We start from the raw sequence: 20782 nt of genomic DNA, 5'->3' as shown, positions 1-20782 counted from the left end.
AATTCCAAAACAAAGGAAACCTTGCATTGAAAACAAGTGCAGTACTGTGTTGCATCTTGTTTCAATGCAAGGTTTCCTTAGTTTTGGAATTAATTTCTCATTGAGTTTACTATCCATAAAATTCAAGTAACACACTGGCACAAAATTTTTATATTAAAAAAATCGTACTCCAATGATGTTAATACCTGGTCATGTGCATCACAAAAGTCACAAGCAAGGGCTTCAAATTATTGTGTTTGAAACTGTGTTATGAATACTGAATGACTAAACCTTATATCAATGTACAATGAACATTTGGAGAAATATTTCAGCCGTACCATATAAAATCATTAGATAAATACTTAATGTTGTGAATTTCTGAAGAGTGCTTGTGTTTATACTCAAAAGAATTAAATGTACTGTGCACGAATTAAATGTATATGAATAACATTAACAATCAGTATAAAAGTAAGTCTAACATGGGAGATTTCATTATTGGATCACATGATCAGTTCATTATGAGAACCTGAAAAATTTAAAAACTCACTGAATACTGTACTGATCCAACCATGATGTGACAAATGACTTCTGATGTCTGAATCCTTGTCAAGCAAATGTAAATTCTACCATTTTTATGCAAGATGTCATCTTCAAAGACTTTCATTATAAAAGTTGCAATCAGTGATAACTGCACATGGCAAAATTCAAAGGATAGATGAGGTGGAAAATGCTTTCAAGGTGAGGACAAATTTATCTTGTCATGTGTCCCTACACATTGTACACCAGTAGTGATATAGTTCGAGTCCCTTGTAGCCTTGTATTCATTAACTTAAAAAGGTATCAATTCTTTCAAAGAAGATACTGTATCTGGGCTTTTTATCAAAAAGGTTATGTGCACAGAAATTTAATACGTATTCAGTTACCATAATTTTTACACCAGCAAACCTAAATTCGTATTTATATAACAAACTGGTTACTTAAATGCTTGCCAGGTTTAACTCATTTAAGGTGTAGGATCTAAAGATACTCTTATTAATGTAAGGACTTGTCTTGTACACAAGTTCGAAAGAACAGGACTACATTGTTGCAAGCCACAAAATGACACTCAAAATTTTTATTCCACATTAGCCAGCCATCACTCCATGCCTTAAGTTAGAAATAGATCACAATGGATAGATGCCTGTTGCTTGTGCATGAACTCCTTTTGTTTTGGAAGTAAATAATACATTGAATGACAAGGAAGGTATTTATAACTATCAGGTCAATTGCTATGTCCTACATCAAATGCTTTGAAACAATTTTTTTCTTTTGAAAAAGCTGTGGGGGAAAATAGAAAAAAAATGCCAATAAGCTACCTAGTGGAGAGCTATTGTTTACACTTTCCTTTTTTATGACTACGGAGAACTGAAGCTTATTCCTCATTTCCACACTAAAAATGATGAATACATGTCATTTGCTACAAGCTATAGGATGAGATTCTTTTCAATTCACTGGGGGTGCAACAATGAATAAACACAAAAGCAGTACAGATATGTAAACTTATACATCTTCATAGTTTACTAGTTTTTACCCTGCCACTTTTTCGTAACACTGAAAAACTGTACACATTAGTGATTGGCTGCCAGGTGTCAAAAGAGGCGACGGTGACATAAGACGAGGAAAGAGCTATTATCAATACCTCTAGGCACTCTTGGTTTAAAACATCATCATCATCTCTGTGTGTATTTGACAACAGAGACCATTATAGGCCACCTACAGTTAAAGGAGTCTGTCACATGTTAATAGAAGTGCAAACACACACACGCAGACACGCACAAACACATGGACACACACCAGAGATGATTATTATCCCTTCAAAACATGGCTCCTTTGCACAAGGAAGAGATGAATGGGTGAAAGGGAAAGTAACGTGGCATTAGAGAGAATGGGGCAAAGTAAGGGAGAACTGAAAATAGAGAAAAAGTTGCAGGCTGGTGTTAAGATGATGAGTGAAGAAAGGCATGAGAGGACAACAAAAAGGTGCCAAAGGGAAAAATTTAATAGGAAGAGAGTGGGTAAACACAGAAAAAATAGCACATGCATAATCAAATAAAGAAGAGGTGTGAGAGAGAGAGAGAGAGAGAGAGAGAGAGAGAGAGAAGAGAAAGGAATGAAAGAATTAGCTAAAAGGCAGTGACAGAAAGACAGGAAGCAGGGAGATAGTTTGAACCAAGTAAACGGAAGAAATGGGAGACTGGGAGGAAAATCACCAAACAGATGAAGATGGAAACTGTAGGATGGAGGTTGAGGTTGAAGAGGGGAGACTCACTTTGTCTGCCAAATCATGTCGGAGCAAATGTGCAGGTCATTCAATTTGTACTGTATATATGAATTACTACAAGACAAAATTCTATGACTTTGGTGGTCTTGAAGATAACAAATAAGCTACTCAAATTCTAATAACCAATAATAAATAATGGTAATAATAAAATAATATAATCATTACTTTAAGAATATATGATTCATTTCTTATATCCCTATGTACAAAAGAAACTAATATTATTAAACGTGTGATGTGTGAGTGTACGCAAGTGTAAAGAAAATAAAGCAAACAATCGCTGATGCAGCTATTCCTAGCATTAATTCTTCACAGCACTTATTGTACAGAAAGCTATTTTAATACAAATGCTAAGGTGTCACACACCTCCCAAGTCTTCAAACACTTGGTCATCAAGACCTCTACAAGGATGAACTTGAAAAAATTCTCTAGTGGAGGCAGTTGCTGCACTGGCAGTCGTAACTCCTCCAACACTACTCGTAGCATTATCATTACTGTTTTTATTACACTCGGGTGTTGTTCTGTCCAAAGGAGTTTCACTGGCATCGAGCACATCACTCACTGAGGAATTGAGTGACAAAGGCCCACTGGCACCAGTCATTTTGTGTGGGTGGGCAAAGGCAAGGTTACCCTGTAGGACAGGCGAGGCACTAGCAGCAGTATGAGCCTGGCTGGTTAGGGTCACCCGTGGGCACATAGGGTAAGTAATATCACGCTCCACATGTGCAGGTGAGCAACAAATCGGGGAGTGACTGGCTGAGTCTGTGGTGGATTCATCTTTTTTGGGGATTGTGGCTATATTGGAAGAGAGATGGTGGTGCTGACTGGACCTAACATCGAGTTCTAGATCCTGTAGGGTTGGCAGAGAATTGGAGTTCACACTATTGTAATCTGGAAGTGTACCATTATGTAGATTTGAAGCCTGGGTGCTATCATCGTGAGATCCAAAATCTGTGTAGTGATGGTTCGGTGGGTTGGGTGAAGTTGCCTGGGAAGTTTGGGAGGCACGGTCCATCACAGGTTGAGGTACGCCGGGAAAGCCTGGCACAAGAGTTGGGGGTGCTGGGAGGCTGCTATCCTGTATTTCTTCTAAGGAGGGCTGAAGCACCTGATTAGGAACAGAATGCTCATCACCCATTACACCTGAGGAAGCACTTTTATCTTCAGCATCAGAAGCTGTAGTAGAAGCTGCTATGGCAGCAGCAGCTGCAGCCATACACTGCTCTACTCTCTCAGAATAGTAGTGAGGAGAGCATAGGTAATCTTTCAACCGCTGAGGTAGTGGCAACTCCCCAATCAAGTCACGACGAACATGCTTCACAATAACAAATCTAAAAAGAAAGGGGTAGTCATTAGAATTCTAGTAATTTTATTTTTTGAATGACATCATATCAAAAAACTAATAACATTCACCAACAGTAATAATGAAATATAGAACTCTTTATCATTCAATATATAGTTGCAGTTGATTTCAGTAACAACTACAGTATGTTAAAATTCAACAATAAATTTATTCACCAGTAGTAAAATGATTAGTGCAGAGTTTACCAATTAGAAGAAAAAATTCTGTAAACATTGTCAATACATATGTTTACTGATACTGCATAAGCTAGTAGTAAAATGTTTAAAATTCTCAACCCCATGCATCTGAACATTACTTACATCTTTACAGATGTGGATACCTATGAATATTTATTCCTTCAAATATTAATAAAGTGACATTAGTTTCATTTTGTCAATAATTTCTCTTCGCCTGAAGAAGCTGACAATTTAATTTGATAAAAATATATCCACATCCATGTCCAGCATGATAAAAAGTACACTGTTTATATAAACATAATCTTTGTATATTTATGTCCCCTAACATGATGACTAGATTAAACCAGATCACAGGGATTAGATTAAATCACATTTCCTGTGAGAGAACAAACTGTCTATTGCACATCACATAACCCAGCATATGAAGGGAAAAAATTCCCAATTTTTTGTATCTATCTTCTACAGAAATACAGGGATCCATTTAGTTACAGAACAGGGGTTGCATCCTCACCATATTCCTGAGATAGCTCCTCCAAATTAAGTAGATTTTAAAATTTCGTTACGTAAAAAGACTAGGAGAAAGGCATAACTTTTGGAATTGAGATAAGGAGGACATTCCTTTTCAGTACTCTAGCACAGACTTTTGTATTATTAGCCAAATGACATTAACTTTCATTGTTTTCATGGTAATCATGAAGCAAAGGGTGCTGAAGTCCAGACTGATAGGCATAAATTTTCAGGCTGACTTACACTGAGGTCAGGAAAGGCCTGTACTTAGGTGGGTACAGTATTTTCTCTACGCTTACCTTCTACTTTAGAAAACAACCTCATGTAGAGAAGGCGAAGATATATAGGCAGATGTAACTTTTACACACTTTTCAATGTGGAATAGATTTGACTGTAACTGTGCTGATGCTTTTGAAAAGAAAATTTCAACGCTAAGTACATGTGAGCAGAACAGAGGAAGCAGATGTAAAGCTGCTTTAGTTCCTGAGGTGCCAGGAACCCAGGTGGAAGGAGAGAAAAGTAAATATAATCAACAGTCTGCTCAGAAGTTTAGTTCTTAAAAGTAAAAATCAGAGTAAATTAAGTTAGAGAAGTTGGATGAGTAATGCAGCTGGAGCTGATGGAAAAGTGCAAAAATCATTTCGCATTGTATACTAAGGGTTCTTTGCAGATACCAGTGGTAAGAAGAAATGTAGCAGAACTACTGCATTTCTTCATACCAATGGTACAAGGAAATGCTGCAGATCTAATGCGAGGGCAGAAATGAAGACCACGGCTCAGACAGCAGAAAAAGCCACACCTACAGATAAAAGTCTGCTAAACCCTCCTACAAGATTCAGCCAAAGATGCCCCAAAAGAGCTCATGTTCAAAAGGTGAAACTGAGGAATGGTATGTAGCAGAAATAAAAGATAAAGAGCTTGAGAGCTCATAAGTAGAAGTACGGGCATAAGTGGAAAATTATATTTTCTCTTAGGCATACCACTGCTACCACTCAAGCAGATGGCAAGGGATATAGTGGAAAATTATACTTACTCTTAGGCATACCACTGCTACTCCTCAAGCAGTTGGCATAAGTTTTTCTTATTCATTTTGAACCACTAACCAACACGAGTAATAATTCAATTGCATCACTCAATTCATGTATCGTCAACATTCTTGTGAACCTTAATGATACATTACATGTACAATTTACAATTCCAGACTATTTCCCTTGTTGGAACATGATTATATAAGCACAAAACTAGTAAGAAAATAATACATGAACTAATACAGTATACATGCACTGTACATGCTACCTGACCTGGCAATGCTGAAAATGTTATTTTTCAGTTGAGTCAAACCATTCAATATAAAACACAACTCACAGGACTTGCCCAAAAGGAAGAAATTTAAAATTTATATTTGGGCACACAATGATATTCACATAAAACATTTTTAAAGTACAAGGTTTATAATCTTGAATATGCAATATTTACAAAGTTAGCATTTTACAGTATAGTTTTATTACTGTATTATTATTATTCAGATGATGAACCCTATTCATATGGAACAAACCCATAAGGACCACTGACTTGAAATTCAAGCTTCCAAACAATATGTTCATTATAAAGAAGTAACAGAAGGTAATAGGAAATATAGAAAGAAAAGATCAGTTATCAGGACAGAAAAAATAACGTACAGTAACAAATTAACAAATAAATAGATAAAAATGTAAAATACAAGGAGAATTGTTTTAGGGTAGTAATGCATTGCATCTTTGCTTGAACTTTTGGGGTTCCAGTTCCACAACATCCTCAGGGAGACTGTTCCACACTCCAACAGTGGGAGAAATAAAGGAACTCTGAAACTGAGAAGTTTGACAGCAGCAGTAAAGAATGTACAGTCGACCCCCGATATTCATAGATGCCTACCACAACCCTCCTGCAAATAGTTAAAAATCTGAGAATACTTGACACCCTTGTAAGAACACTTATAACTGCCTATTTTGATAGTTCAGACACCAAAAAAACCCTCTAAAAATGCTTATACCCAAGTATTTTAGCACTTTTTCACAAAAAATGCATTTACTATAGTCACGAAAATATGAAAATACAGTAATTAGTGAATATTCCTCTGTGAAAAATACCGTGAATAGGCGAAGTTTCCATGAATAATGTGTATACGTTCAACAGAAAAATCCACGAATAAGTGAAGCTGTGAATCCGGGACCACAAATAGGCGGGGGGTCCACTGTCTTACACATACATTAAAAAAAAAAAATTGTGTATATTGACATCTTGCATTTGACTTCCTCAAATCGACTGTCACTATTTTACAATAGTAATGGCCATTAATAAAGGCAGTATTAGGTTGATACTACTCAATCAGCTTGGTTATTTCTTTCACAATGCCCTTCTTCAAAATGGATGGTTTTATTGAAGTAAATCAGTATTCTACAGTTACATGTGGTTATACAGCTACTTTTATATTGCTGCTTTACCTGCAGCCTCTGCACCTTAACTACATACCAGCTACTGCACAAGTTGGTGCTAGGCCTAACTGAACATATATTAGAGTTAAGTGCAATCTGTGTGTGTAAAATACTCCATCTGATGTCAAAACCTTTTCATTTTGTGTATTGTTTTCAATATACTCTAAAATGCTTTTTGGTTTGTATAGATTACAAACTTCTATGATAAATTCAAGGGGAGATTGTGTTATATGAAGGTCATCTGAATATGCTAAAATATGCTTGGCTAGTAACTAACTGTATCACTAGATATAGCAGCATATCCAACTTACCATGCATACTAGAAAGTAAGCATGCAAGAAATCTGTACTTGTTTAGCATGAAGTTAACTGAAACAAGAATACAATTGCCCATAAAAATAGTTGTCAGGGTGTATATGGAATCACAAGGTAAAAATGCAAAACACTTATTAGAGGTGCAAAGGCAAAAAGCAAAAGTAAGTGAAATGATACATAAAACTTGTTTACATGACACAAAAGAACACCAAGTTTGTGTGAAGTGGACACCAAGCTCCCAAAGGTCTTTGGACTACAGTGAAATATGACAATCACCTTGACAAACATTTTGAATAATGTAACTCGGGGACATCACTTTCAATATTAAAATAAACTGCAGTTACACTTGATGTGACTGAAATTAAATTCTACATTTTCAAGTTCTAGATACTAAAAATTTGAACTAAGATCCTCCCATTTTAGTTGTATGTAATAACCACAAAATATCTGGACTGTAGCCATCCAAGAAATTCCCACCTGTATTTTGAAATTTGCAGAAGAGAACACAACTAAGTACTATTACTACCATGAGTCCATCAAGCATTAGTGCTCATGCATATGTACAACTTAAGGTACCAACCTATACTGATTTCCAACTTCCACAGAATCTAAGATGTTGGTCTACATCTTCTATAACTTGTTCTACTTAATGTCCAACTATCTCTCAAGTCATTTTTAATATACCCAGTCCAATGCAATGCCATCAGAATTTCATGGTTCTTAGTACACAAAACTAATTAATTCCTGATTTTATATCTGTTTACCTTACTACTACACTGCCACATCATGTTAATCTTGACACTTCCTAATCTGCATTTAATCTGTACTCAAAGTCATTGTTATCCTTCTATTTAATTTTCTGATAGCATTACCATTAGCTGTACCTAGATGTGTCCTCTTTCACTGTCAATGTCAGTCTGACTCGAAATTCACAATATATAACACGATCAAAAAAACATTCAAGAATAACTCTTTCACCTGTGCAAAACAACTACCCATAACTTACCGGCATAAGTGCTGAAGACTTTGAATGTGCTTGAACCGAGACACAGGATGAAGAAGCTGTACCCGCATGGGACCCAAGACAGGTCGGCGGTGAAGGAAAAATAAATATCGGCCACTACGAGAATGCTCCACAGCATTTTCAATAAATTCTACAATGGTTTGGCTCTTGAACTTTGTGAACCCACCAAAACTGAAGTTACCTAAAGGAAGATAATTGATCATATTTTAATCACTCCAAACATCAATGCAAAATCTCTGAAAATATTCCTGTAAATCCAAGTACTCTGGCCATCTCCCATGAAAAAACCATATATCTTAAGAAACTAGTAAATAAAAATAAAATCACTGATAACTTGAGCTAAAGAAAATGATATACTGTAGTTTTTATCTTACCAGTTAAACACACCTGGACAAAACATAGGTGAGAGGAAATAAGAAGTATGTAATAGTTCAGAATGTAATAAAAATTTGGTGTGAGGAAGAACTATCTATTTTTGTCATATATAAGGGTGTTTCCATTTGCAAAGAGAAATGTTACTGTTAGGCAGTCACATAAGTTAATCTGGAGATTGACATTTTAGACCTAATCTCTCTTGCCTCCTAACTGATTTTTAAAACCTTGTTCCTTTTACAAGTTGGGGCTATAATTTCTAGATCAGGCTCTATTCTTTTTAAAACAAGTCTCAGAAAAGTAACGGATCAAAAAGAATGAAGCTTGATCTTGTAGAAATTATAGCCCTACCTTGTAAAAGTAATGATGTTATAAAAATCCTTTAGGAGACAAGAGAGATTACAGTACTGTAGATCTGAATTGGTAATTTCCAGATTAACTTGGTGTGTGACTGCCTGACAGCAACATTTCTCTTGGCAAATAGAAATACCCTTATCTACGACAAAAAATAGATAGTTCTTCACACCAAATTTTGATTATATTCTGAACTATTGCATATTTTAATTTCCTCCAACCCCTTACTTTTCTGAGACCTGTAATAAACAGGGATATGATGTTTCCCACTTTAACAGCCTTTGCATAAAAAAAATTGACATTTGGTTCACCACATTCATTTGCCAGGTGAACCATTCATTTTCCAGAAGTTATTAAAACTGTTTTCTCACCTCACCAGTATAGCTGCAAATCCATATGACCGGAGTACTGTAATTATTTATTGAAAATTCAACATTCTTTTGACAAATTTCTTGAGGAAAAGGGAATGTAAATAAAAAAAGTTAAAGTCTTAACTGTAATACCTCTAGGAAATTTTTTCTAATGCCTGTAATTTTTACAGAACATTATTCTAAAAACTATTAAGCATCATACTTGCCTTGGTCATGTTCTATTCTGACATGACGGATGAAGCCATTGAGCTTAAAAGTTAATGAGAATATGTAATGGTGGTCGGATGAATCACGCACAATAAACGACCCATCAGGCTCGTTAGCTAAAACTTTCTCAGCTGCCTCTCCACTTATTGGACCCCAGTACCATCCACACTGTTGGGAAAAGAAAAATAGTAAATGGTCATACATGCAGGAAACAGGGTAACCGTTCAACATTGCTAAAAAAGAATATTTTTGTAACTTACCTTGTCAGTCATCTTATAACCTACTCTTGACAAACTTAATTCCAGAAAATTCTACAGCAACCTTGAGAGGTCAAATCTACCCCTTGGTTACTACAAGCATAGACTTTTTATATTTGTAAAGCACTAAGGTCTCACATAATTCAGAGTGTAGTCTTTTTAATGAAATGAAAATTAATATACCAAAGCCTACATGCAACAAAATATACAATGCTTTTATAACACAAATTTTATTTTTTCATACAAAGCTTAATTTCTATAGGCATGAAATTCCAATCATACTAATATCAGCCAAAGACCCACCCCCGCAAAAATACAAGGAGGCATCTGTAGAAGGCTTTGGCATAAGATGCTTGTGCAACCTTTTCTCAGCGAAGAGGAACCAATAATCTAGCAAGCAGTCCTGCCACACCTCATTAACAGCACAAAACAGTCCTGCCCATGACAAGGACACGAGAGTTTTAAAGTTTTTGTCCAAAGAAGACACGAAAGAGCTCTACATATGTCCAGGACAATCCCTGACAACTATGCTTTGACGTGTAGAAGTACCCTACATCCCATAACCACGACAAGTATGCCGAGACGTGTAGAAGTACCCTACATCCCATAACCATGACAAGTATGCTGAGACGTGTAGAAGGACCCTACATCCCATAAACATAACAAGTATGCTGAGATGTGTAAGAAGGACCCTACATCCCATAACAATGACAAGTATGCTGAGATGTGCAGAAGGACCCTACATCCCATAACCATGACAAGTTGCTGAGATGTGTAGAAGGACCCTACCTCCCATAAACAGACATATTAACCAAACAACATTAGGGGCTAACTCAATGCTCAAACCTCCACTCACTGATGCTCTACTCACTGGATACAAAATTTGTGACTGATAAGGGCAAAATTGAAAATTTTTTAAAAACTACTAATTCACACACTTAATTCCTACTAAAAACCACTAATTCACACACTTAATTCCTACTAAAAACAAGTTTAACACTGGAAGTTAAAACTGCAAAATCTGAACCTGAACCAGGGTGTAACTAACTACTTAACGAACTGAGAAAGATGAAGTAAAATGAACACACACAAAAAAATGAAAAAATATAAAGAAATTTGGTGCATGTATAACAAATCAACACACAAGGTAAAACACTGACAAAAAGAAAGCATCCTACACTGGCTCCCACTGCAAACTTAAAAAAGCCAAAATGAATAAATATTTTTATAGGCCCAGTTACACTTCTTGTAAGTTACAAGCTTAACAGCATAGATATTTCACGATTAAGCCATGCTAGTTATTTCATTTTTAAGTCATCTTTATAAATATAGGTAATATAAAAAGAGAAATAACATAATATTTTTTCATACAAAGCAGGTGTGACCCCAAGAATGATGCGGGAACATTTGATGGCCCTGTCCTTTGTACACAGGTTTGTTCTCGCAGAAAATAAAAATTTATTCACTATCAACAGTATTATGAAATTTATTTCTTATTAGATATAAATCAATTGTACAGGTTAGTTTCTTATTCAATTAGGTTGACAAAAATTACCTTTAACAGTATAAAATCTTGCATATGGAGGCCAAGTTTTCTTCCTGTTTGACCTAAATTATATATATCTGACAATGATTCATATAAATCACCTTTCTGACGGAATAGACTGCATTTTCTCTAGTAAAATAGGAAAACAAAGTGCATCAGATGCCAGTTAATGTTTATAATAAAATGGTACAGACCTGGTCCCCCCCAAAAATTTTCTTTAATCAACTGTGCAAGATGAGCAATTACATGGGCACCATGAAAATAACAGAAAGACTTTCTAAAGAGGTGACAGTATCATAAATATTGGATCTATTAACCCACCAATAATCACTGAGAATGGGGTAGCCAAATTTATCTGTAGGAAAACACACACTCAAGGTCTGACTTACTGCTCAAGAGCTTAGGAGATAATGATCTTTTATTGCTCTCTGTAGATTTTGAAGATAAATAAGATTACTTTTCTTAAGTTCGCTTAAAAATGAAAAACAAAATGATCAATTCTAAGTATTGTACAGACATTTCTTTTTTGTAAATAATATACCTTTCTTAGGTTTGCTTAAAAATGAAAAACAAAAATAACATTTTCATAATAAAAGTAAGCTTCATATGTACTTACCAAGTAATTACATAGCATAGCTATAGTTTCACTCGCTAGGCAGCCTTTATTTAAAAAATCGCAGTAGCACTTTGATTGTTTAGTGCAGATGACAAGCCCCATCCACTAACAGGAGTACTGGAAACGACTTAGCAGAAAACCTCATTGTGTTTGTGCCCTTATGTCCAAGAGCAGGGAGGAGAGAGGACTCCGATTCTGTAATTACTTGGTAAATATATATGAAGCTTAGTTTTATTATGAAAATGTCACTTTCATATAAGTAACTTACAAAGTAATTACATAGCTGAATCCCACATTGAATGGGGGTGGGATGCATGGACATATTCTATTCCAAAACATCAAGTCATGGTAATGACTTTGAAATAGAAAATTTGCTAGCACTGAAACAATGCTTGTCATTTCCTTATCTGGTATGAGAGCTACTGCAGGTGAATACTGCCTCTGGTTGGCACTCATCTTAACGTGTAGTGGCGTTGCGGTTGAGCCGTGGGTCACCTCTACTTAAGTAGGAGCTTTGCAGCGGAGGACAGGCCTGATCGCAGGCAAAGCATACACAAGTGCCCTTGCCCTGGGCGCAGTACCAATACAGTATAAAAAAACAACCAGACAACGCTTTCACTCTCTGGTTGGCGCTCATCTTGACCTGTAGTGGCGCTGCGCTTGAGCCATGGTTTGCCTCTACTTAAGTAGGAGCTTCGCAGCAGAGGACAGGCCTGATCACAGGCAAAGCATGCACAAGTGCCCTTGCCCTGGGCACACTACCAATATAAAAAAGAACCAGACAATGCTTTCACCTACATTGAAAACACCACAACCCATCCACTGAGACTGGTGGGTAATCCAGGTAAGTTGTACCCCCTGGCTCCAGAAAATTCGACACCTTACTTCAAGGCAAAGAGATAGCAGGAGAAAAGAGAGATTCCCATGCTTCCTCCCCCAATACCATGCCAGCCATTGACAATGGCCCAAAAGTACTGCAATTTTCAAACACTGTTTCAACTTCTTTCAAATCGTGAGATGCAAAGATCGGTTCGCACTTCCAGCACACTGACTGCAGAATGAAGTGAGCGACATATGTGCCTGAAAGCTAACAAGGTAGAGACTGCCCTGACATCGAGCTTTCACTTTAAAAGTAGGCAAAATGTCCTCCTGAATCTGAGAGTGCGCCTCAGAAATTAAGTCTTTTGATGAAGAAGGACAATGCATTCTTAGTCAGGGTGAGACGGGTTCTTGATAGAGCACCAGAGGTTACTGGATGGTCCTCTGATCTCTCAGTCCTGCTCAGGAAATACCTTAAGGCCCTAGCAAGACAAAGAATTCTCTCTTCTTCCTCAGAGCCAAGGTATCCATTAAGGTCTTCAAAGTCTTAATGGAGAAAGAACAGGCCCAGGCCTTGGAAGGATAAAGTAGCAAAATGCATCTCCTTGTGAAAACAAAAAACCTACCCTTTATCGATGGCTTGGAACTCGCTAATATGTTAGCAGTAGCCAAGGCCATGAGGAAGAGTCTTCTGAGTAAAGTTTTTCCAAGAAGAGGAACAGAGAGGTTCAAAAGAGGGACCTGTCAGCCACTTCAACACTACGTCCAGGTTCCAGGAGACCGGATCTTCCTTTCTTTGCTTAGACGTATCAAAGGACTTGATGACTTGATGCAGTCGTTAAGATCTGGGAATGATGCAAGATTCAGGACCTGTGTTTAAACACTGAGCTAAACACAGCTTGATACCCCTTAATGGTGGAGGACAACAGATTCCTAGATCTCCTTGGATAAAGAAGGAAATCTGCAATTTGGGTCACAGACGTCTCAGAAGAAGAGATGTTGAGTCCGAGACAACAGCTTTGGAAAATCACCCAAGTAGCCTGGAAGACGTGGCTAAGAAATCGACGCCTGCATCTTGCAACAGCCTCTGCAGCGTGTCTTGAAAACCCTTACGCTCTAACAAGCTTCCAGACAGTCTGAATCCTGTTAGGGCAATAGCAGACAACCATTTGGTATCTCTTCAAGTGAGTGGTTTTTAGGGGAAGGAGTCTCAGAAAGTCCACCCACAACTGCAGAAGGGCCTGGGACTATTTTTTCATAGGCCAGAACTAGGCTATAAGAGTCATCGTAACATTGCAATGAGCCCAAGACCTGAAGGGTGGAAAGGCACGGTGCAACTTTCGCTACCATCCGAATCTACAGGGATGAAATTTGAATTTGGCATTATCAATTTCAAAAAGCCAAGGATCAGTAGATTCAATAAAAGTCTCAGAGAAGTTTAGAAGTTAAAAAAAAAAAAAAAAAAAAATGAAAAGCAATGTAAGTACAGCCTACTATTTTGGTGATGGAAAGGAAGAAAAGACAACAGTCCAGTCTTGAAAATGGCTATGTGGATGATGTAGGCAGAGTACATATAGGCATGAATGCAATCTATGTATCAAACTTAACATGTTCGAGTAAGGGATTTTCAATGCCCATACGTATTAATATGATTTCAGAACAGGTACTGGTATGAAGAAAGAGAGATAAGAGGCATAACCTGCACTACTGATAAATTTGAATATTCTATTGTTAGAGCTAAAATTTACAACATATGCACAAGAACTGCGTTTTTTACAAAAGCAACATGATTCCTTAGAAATTGGAGAGTCTGAAAAGATGTTATAAAATATGGAAAGTCATGGCTGGAGGGCAAAGAGAACTGTAATACAAATGAAGAAGTGGTGAGAGAAGTAGTGTCCAGAGGGTGGAAAGAAATGCATTCTGGGTCCAAGCTCAATACAATACAGCACAGGATGAGATGGTGCAATGAACATCCAGTTAAGGAATTAGTGGATATGGAAATAACATGACTACATCATTAGGAACATCCAAGGACATTGTTGAACACCTGGACTAGATGGGGGGATATAGTGTGCAGAACCTGCACAGGTTAAATCTTGGCAATAAAAAAATTTAATACAAGTATTTGATTTCTGCACATCGCAGTAGTGAATATTAAGTCTCATTTTGTGTAAATTTAAAGACTAAAATACATTAATCCAAAGCTAAAGTCACAGCAGTCAAGATTTATGTTAGTTAAACTTGATTCTAAAAAAATATACGTGAAAATGAAATACTACTTACATCCTTCACTTTTTCAATGATAGAAGCAAAATCACATCCCTCTTCCTCTCGACGTTCTGATCCACTTCCACTATGGCTTGTGGCTGTTCCTGATGCCGTTGTGTTGGATACTTCTGACTGACTCTTCTCATCACTACTAGGCTGAAGGGGCAAAGGAGGGAGAGCCCGGTTGGTAACAATAGCTGGAGAACGTGAAGTAATGTTGTTAACCACCGGGGCCTGAGCTGGTATGATTTGTGGATCATCGGGTTCAGTTCGATGATTGCCAAGGCATGAAAGGAGCCCTGTATTAATGCCATTGGATGTACGATGATTACTGTGTTGGTTATGGTGGATTTTGGTTATGGTTGTAGAAGCAGCATGGTTAGGTAATGAACTTGAGGTGGGGCAGCTGGCAGGAGGCATAACCCCATTGCCTGCAATATCTGAAAATCCCTGAGTTGCAGTCTCTACACAGCTCCCATTTTTTAACCTAGTGCTGCTGGATTTTGTTCCTTTTTTGAGACCAAATATAGTAATGAGTGTATTGCGTATATTACTCGATATGCTCCTTCCTTTCTTTCGATTATCTTCTATACGCATGTACGAATTGTCTTTTCTCTTGCACGACTTCATTGACGTAAATGGAATTATTCTGCATATTTTAGACTGCTCAGGCGCAACTTTCACCTCCTGTTGAATTCTGTGGTTCTTATTACAATTTATGGTATCATCAGACTCATGAAACGATTTTCTAACTTCTTCTAGGGTCATGTGAATAGGTTCTCTTTCTTCTTTATTAGATCCATGCTTTGGAGTCATGCTAAGAGCACAGCCAATATTACTGGGAACACTATGCCGCTTGCTTACCCTCAGAATCTCACCACCGCTGACAGACCCAGTTGACTGACCTGAATGCTGCCTACTTCGACTAATACCACTTTCCTTGAGCTGTTTGGAACTACTCCCTTGATCATGACTATTTGAAACTTTCTTCAAGCCTCCTCCTACGTTCAAAATATTAGCAGCATTAACAGCAGCACTGTGCTTTGCATGTCTTCTGTGATGCCTCTTCTTGGGTTGAAGCATCACTGCTTTCGGGTGCAATATCTGCCCTTCATTTGGCTTCACTACATCTACTGGAACTGCATAGATATCCCCATCGAGGGGAACATTATATATGTCGCTAACGTCACTATGTGGTGTCTTGGAAGTAGGAAAAAGCAAGGCGTCATGGGAAACTGCACCGGTGATCAGGTGGGAATCATCCATGCGGGGACCAGAACTAACAAGAGAGTCATGAGAGAAGGATAGGCTGGAGCCTAAGGATGATCTTGAATGGGGTCTATGTGAAGGACTGTATGGCAACTCTGGTGTCCAACATAATCCAGGGCTTCCACAAGACAGCCCAAGAAGTGGAATACTTGACTTGCGATTACTTTTTCCACTCCCTCCCACCCACCAACTACTTTCTTTTTTCTGATATTCCTCTCTGCACTGCTCCCTCTGACACTGACCTGAACACTTGATTGACCACCCAAGAGAACAGCTTACAGCCAGTGCCTCTTCTAATATTTGTTTGACAAAAAGGGAGGCAAACTTATCAATCCAAACACATCCCTCCCTTGCCATTCTATCAACATCACTGCTATTTGCATCTAAACCACTCAATTTTTTTGTCTTCTTCGATTCGCATTTCTTATCAAAATTACCAGGTAACACAGACTGACAATCTTTTACACTTTTTTTCTTATCATACAATACATCATCATTTACACTAAAATCTGTAAGAGACTCGTCACTATACAATACACACTGACTGCTTAAAGAGTACTCTTTCAGTGTATTAGTCAGTTCATTCTTTCCATCTTTCTCACTAGTCGGCCAGAAAGGGCCTGGTTTAGATTTTAGGGCACTAGGGTGAAACGGTATCACAGATGAAAAAGCTTCCTTGTGGTGGTTGCTGCTGTCTCTTGGAGAGGAGGAGGCTTGCCAAACACACTCCATTTCTATTGCAGGGGATGTCATTATGCCTACACTTGTTTCAGTAGGCGGCAAGATGTGGTGCTGCTGGGTGGGACTATGCTGGTCATGTATCGAGTGAACTGAGGAGCTATTATGGCACAAGGACATTGGAGGGCTCTGATGACTTGGAGTTGGACTCTGTCCTGGAGAAGAGGGACTATGATTGGAAGAAGACGAATTCAACAGTAGCACTCTTGGGCTATTCTGTGGGGAAGAAGGGCTGTGATGAGATGTGGATGCACCTTGGGAAGAAGTGGTAGGGCTCTCACTGTGGGGCCAAAGTTCTGGCAAAACTTCCAGGCCAGCTGGATCACCATCTAAAGAGCCAAGCCATACCTCACTTGTGCCACTGCTTATGCTACTTCCAGCCTGAAATAAAACAAGAAAAAACAAATAAGATGTTCATTACATTTCCCATCTCGTTGTCCTTTGTGATGGTAATCTTAGGACTGTTTAATTTTATTATACTTATTCTTTTTATGTTTACTTTTGACTACATATTGTTAACCATTAACACGTTATCATATTTAACTACTTCACCTGAATCACTGACATAACTGTACGAGTAGACATCATTTATATTAATAATGGTAAAAGGTAGTTTACTGTTGTCATTAATTACAATGATACTGGGTAAGTGACTCCTTCAGACTACACATTGTTAATGTTTTTTATGTCAAATTTTGGCATCACACAACAATAATAGCATTATGCAATATATAACAAATAACTGTTTTAATGAGAATAAATACTGACACTTTTAAAGACCAATTATGTTTAAAAAATTATCAATTTCAACACAACTTCCAAACAGTTGTATAGTGTTTACATGCTACAAAACAGGTTTTTCCATACAGAGCCTTTACAATATAAAATTTAAATATGCCTTATTGTTATTGTTGCAAAAATCCCAGTTTCATAACTCATATCAGTCAGGATTCAGAGTAATACTATTGCACATGCTCCATTTGGCCTACTGATGCCATCTTCACTTCTCACTTTTCCATGACATGGAAACGAAGCAAATCTGAGGAACGGGGAGAAGGAGACTCCCTATAAGATGAATGGGTTTGTTATGAGAAAAAACTTTAGAACAGTATTATATGACTCCAAGGTGAACGCAGGACCTTAGAAGGGCTTGAAAATGGGCATGATCAACCTCTCGACAAAATGGTATTGTAATACAGCTGAACCTATTGAAATTGGCATTCTGTGGTCCGGCTCAATTTTGAATCAGCCCCCATTAATTCACTGAGCGACCATGAGGGCGGTGCCACATATTGTTTGCAACTTTCTGACAGCAAGAATTATGCCATATCTCTTTTGTTTTTACAAAAATAATTGTTAGTAATGAAAATCTATACAGTCAAATATGTTTTCGATATTAACTTTAAATGGATGCATATATTTTTTTTAAGAATTCCACTTGAGAAGGCTCTACCAAGTCAAAACTTTTAATCAAAAAACGAGACATTTGGCAACGCACAAATTCCTTACTCTTAAAGTGCTTGAGAGACTTCTAGGTGTTACGGTTTTGATCGTTTCTTTTGTATACAGGCAGTCTCCGGTTATCGGTGGAGTTCCGTTTCTGAGGGTGCGATGATAACCGAAAATCGCTGCTAACTGAAAATCGGTGATTTCTGCGCTTTTTCAGCGATTTTCGGGGGTTATCAGCGCCGAAAAGCGCCAATTTTCGGTTACCCAATTATTGGCGCCGATAAGTGGAAATTGGTGATTTTCTGCGCTAGACGCGCCATAAAACTGGATCGCTGTTAACCAAGCCCGCCATTAACCGGGGACTGCCTGTAGCTGTATATTTACCCATTCAATATGCCACCCGAGATCAGATGATGCTAGAGGTAAGAAGAGCAAGTATAAATCTTTATCTGTGCTAGAAAATGTTTCTATCCTTCCTCTCCCGCTAGCGAATGTTTAGTGTTCATTTTCCTCAACAGATAGCGGTGTGCTTTGTTTACTTTTTTGACAGCAAAGTGTCAAATGCATTGAGTGATCACCAAAATTTACTATTTTTATCATTTCATTACCCTCTACAATCAAAATAAATGATGGAGAAACTAATAGGAATAACTATGAAGATAGTAAATTTAGGAGATGAAAGTCACTGACAATAGTAAATTTAGGAGATGAAAGTCACTGATAATATTCTGCAGATTCTGAGAAAAGTTAAACAGTTGACTTACAGTTAGACTAACTCAGGAATGTAGGCTAAATGTGTTAAATAAAGTACACTATTTTAAAGAAAATTCTACAGTTATAAAATGATAAAGTGAAGACATATGAGTAATAAAATGATAAAAAGTGGTATCAGAGCTTAGCCAAGTAGTAGGCTAAATCAGCAACTAGGCTATTTATACATGGAATTAGCTTGCATGACTATGTTTACTTAGGAGCTTCATTTTTTAGGGATGTATTCTATATCCTGGGATTTTCTGTGGTCTGGCAGTGGCCTGGCCCGAAGGTTCCCAGACTTAAGAGGTTGGACTGTACTGAGGCAAAGCTAAAAAAAAAAAAAAAAAAAAAAAAAGTCTGTATTTGGTTGTGCCAGTCACATTCCAGGGCAAACGGTTAGGATGAAGATGAATGCATCTCCTTCCTTCCCATGGATAAAATATGACCTGCTGCAGTGATCAGACCCAATAAAAATACATTTAAATTTCTGTAGGAAAAAAAAAAGTTAAATTTAAAAGTCAAGAGAGGAAGAAACTCCTGCAACTGTATTTATTTTAACCTTCCCTCCTACCACTTCCTCCATGGAGTCTTCAGAGAAGAGAGATAAATCTGACAAAACCAGAACAACATTTTACTCTTCCTAAAGAGATAATCTGATTTTGCCCAATACTCAAAAAAAAGCCAAGAAATACCAGTTAGGTAAGTCTTGCCTCTCTCTCTCTCTGATCCCCTAAGTGACAGCTCTCTGGAGTAATCTGATGCCTGTGGGAGAAGGTCTGTAAACCACTGAAGGACTTGGCATATCAGCCTGAAGGGATGAAAGGCATAGATGTGCAGATCATCCCCATTCTGCATCAAGGCATCCATTCCCCTTGGTGCTGGGTTGAGCTGCACAGAGCATTACATCAGGAATTTGTTCAAGCCTGTGGTGGCAAAGAGGTCAACTAAGAGCATGCCTAACTGTTTCCACAGGGCTTGAAAGACTACAATGTTCAGAGACCACTCAGATGGGAGAATCTGTGACTTCCTGCTTGGTGATGATTATTCAAGGCCATGGGATGAATCTCAAGACCACCGTCAAGTTGTGCTCCTCAGCCCTAGAGCAGATTTCAAGATAGTTCTTCCCTATAAGGATGTTGCAAATGCTACACATACTGTACAGCATATTTGCATCACTTGGCAAGGACTCAAACTCCCATGAACAGCTCAGCTCTGCATTGAAGCACTCGTGAATATCAGGACATCTGGCACTGAAGAAGCCAGGAGAATGCCCTTCTAGGTGCTCTTCAGGCATGAAAGAAGCACATCACCAACTACTCAACTCAAAATCTAGAGCCTGCCATGGGAACTAGCTTCTCCAAAGCACCAGACCAGATACCTGATGATGTCCTTCCAAAACCTGATTGTTGGGCAAGAGGTCTTCCAGAATTGGTTAATGACCTTTCAAGGCTTCCTGATTCCTCTCCTCAGAAGAATGTGCAGAGTGCCTCATGTTGATAATCATGAGAAGATAAGGTGCTGCTGTTTTGTATAGGGCATGAAGTCTGATTATTTCCAACCGATCAGGAAACCAAGGGTATGAGAGATTTAGATGAGCATCAATACTTTC

The 20782-nt window shown here is 37.9% G+C and overlaps 1 protein-coding gene across 3 annotated transcripts in view; it reads right to left on the bottom strand.

Annotated features, from left to right (window-relative positions):
* Nucleotides 1-1011: 1011 nt before the first annotated feature.
* The window catches only part of LOC136854633 (uncharacterized), an 83149-nt gene continuing 63378 nt past the window's right edge, over nt 1012-20782 (bottom strand). For all 3 annotated transcript variants that reach the window (XM_067131183.1, XM_067131184.1, XM_067131182.1), the window contains 4 exons: nt 14980-17352; nt 9455-9623; nt 8134-8332; nt 1012-3627 (listed from right to left, as the gene is read on the bottom strand). In XM_067131183.1, the coding sequence (XP_066987284.1) occupies nt 2655-3627; nt 8134-8332; nt 9455-9623; nt 14980-17352 (3714 nt within the window). In that variant the 3' untranslated portion in view covers nt 1012-2654. The remainder of the gene's footprint in view (nt 3628-8133; nt 8333-9454; nt 9624-14979; nt 17353-20782) is intronic.

Source organism: Macrobrachium rosenbergii, chromosome 29 (assembly GCF_040412425.1).
Source record: "Macrobrachium rosenbergii isolate ZJJX-2024 chromosome 29, ASM4041242v1, whole genome shotgun sequence".
Classification (NCBI taxonomy): Eukaryota; Metazoa; Arthropoda; class Malacostraca; order Decapoda; family Palaemonidae; genus Macrobrachium; species Macrobrachium rosenbergii.
Note: the sequence above shows the minus strand (reverse complement) of the source record. Positions and strands in the feature narration are given on the sequence as shown.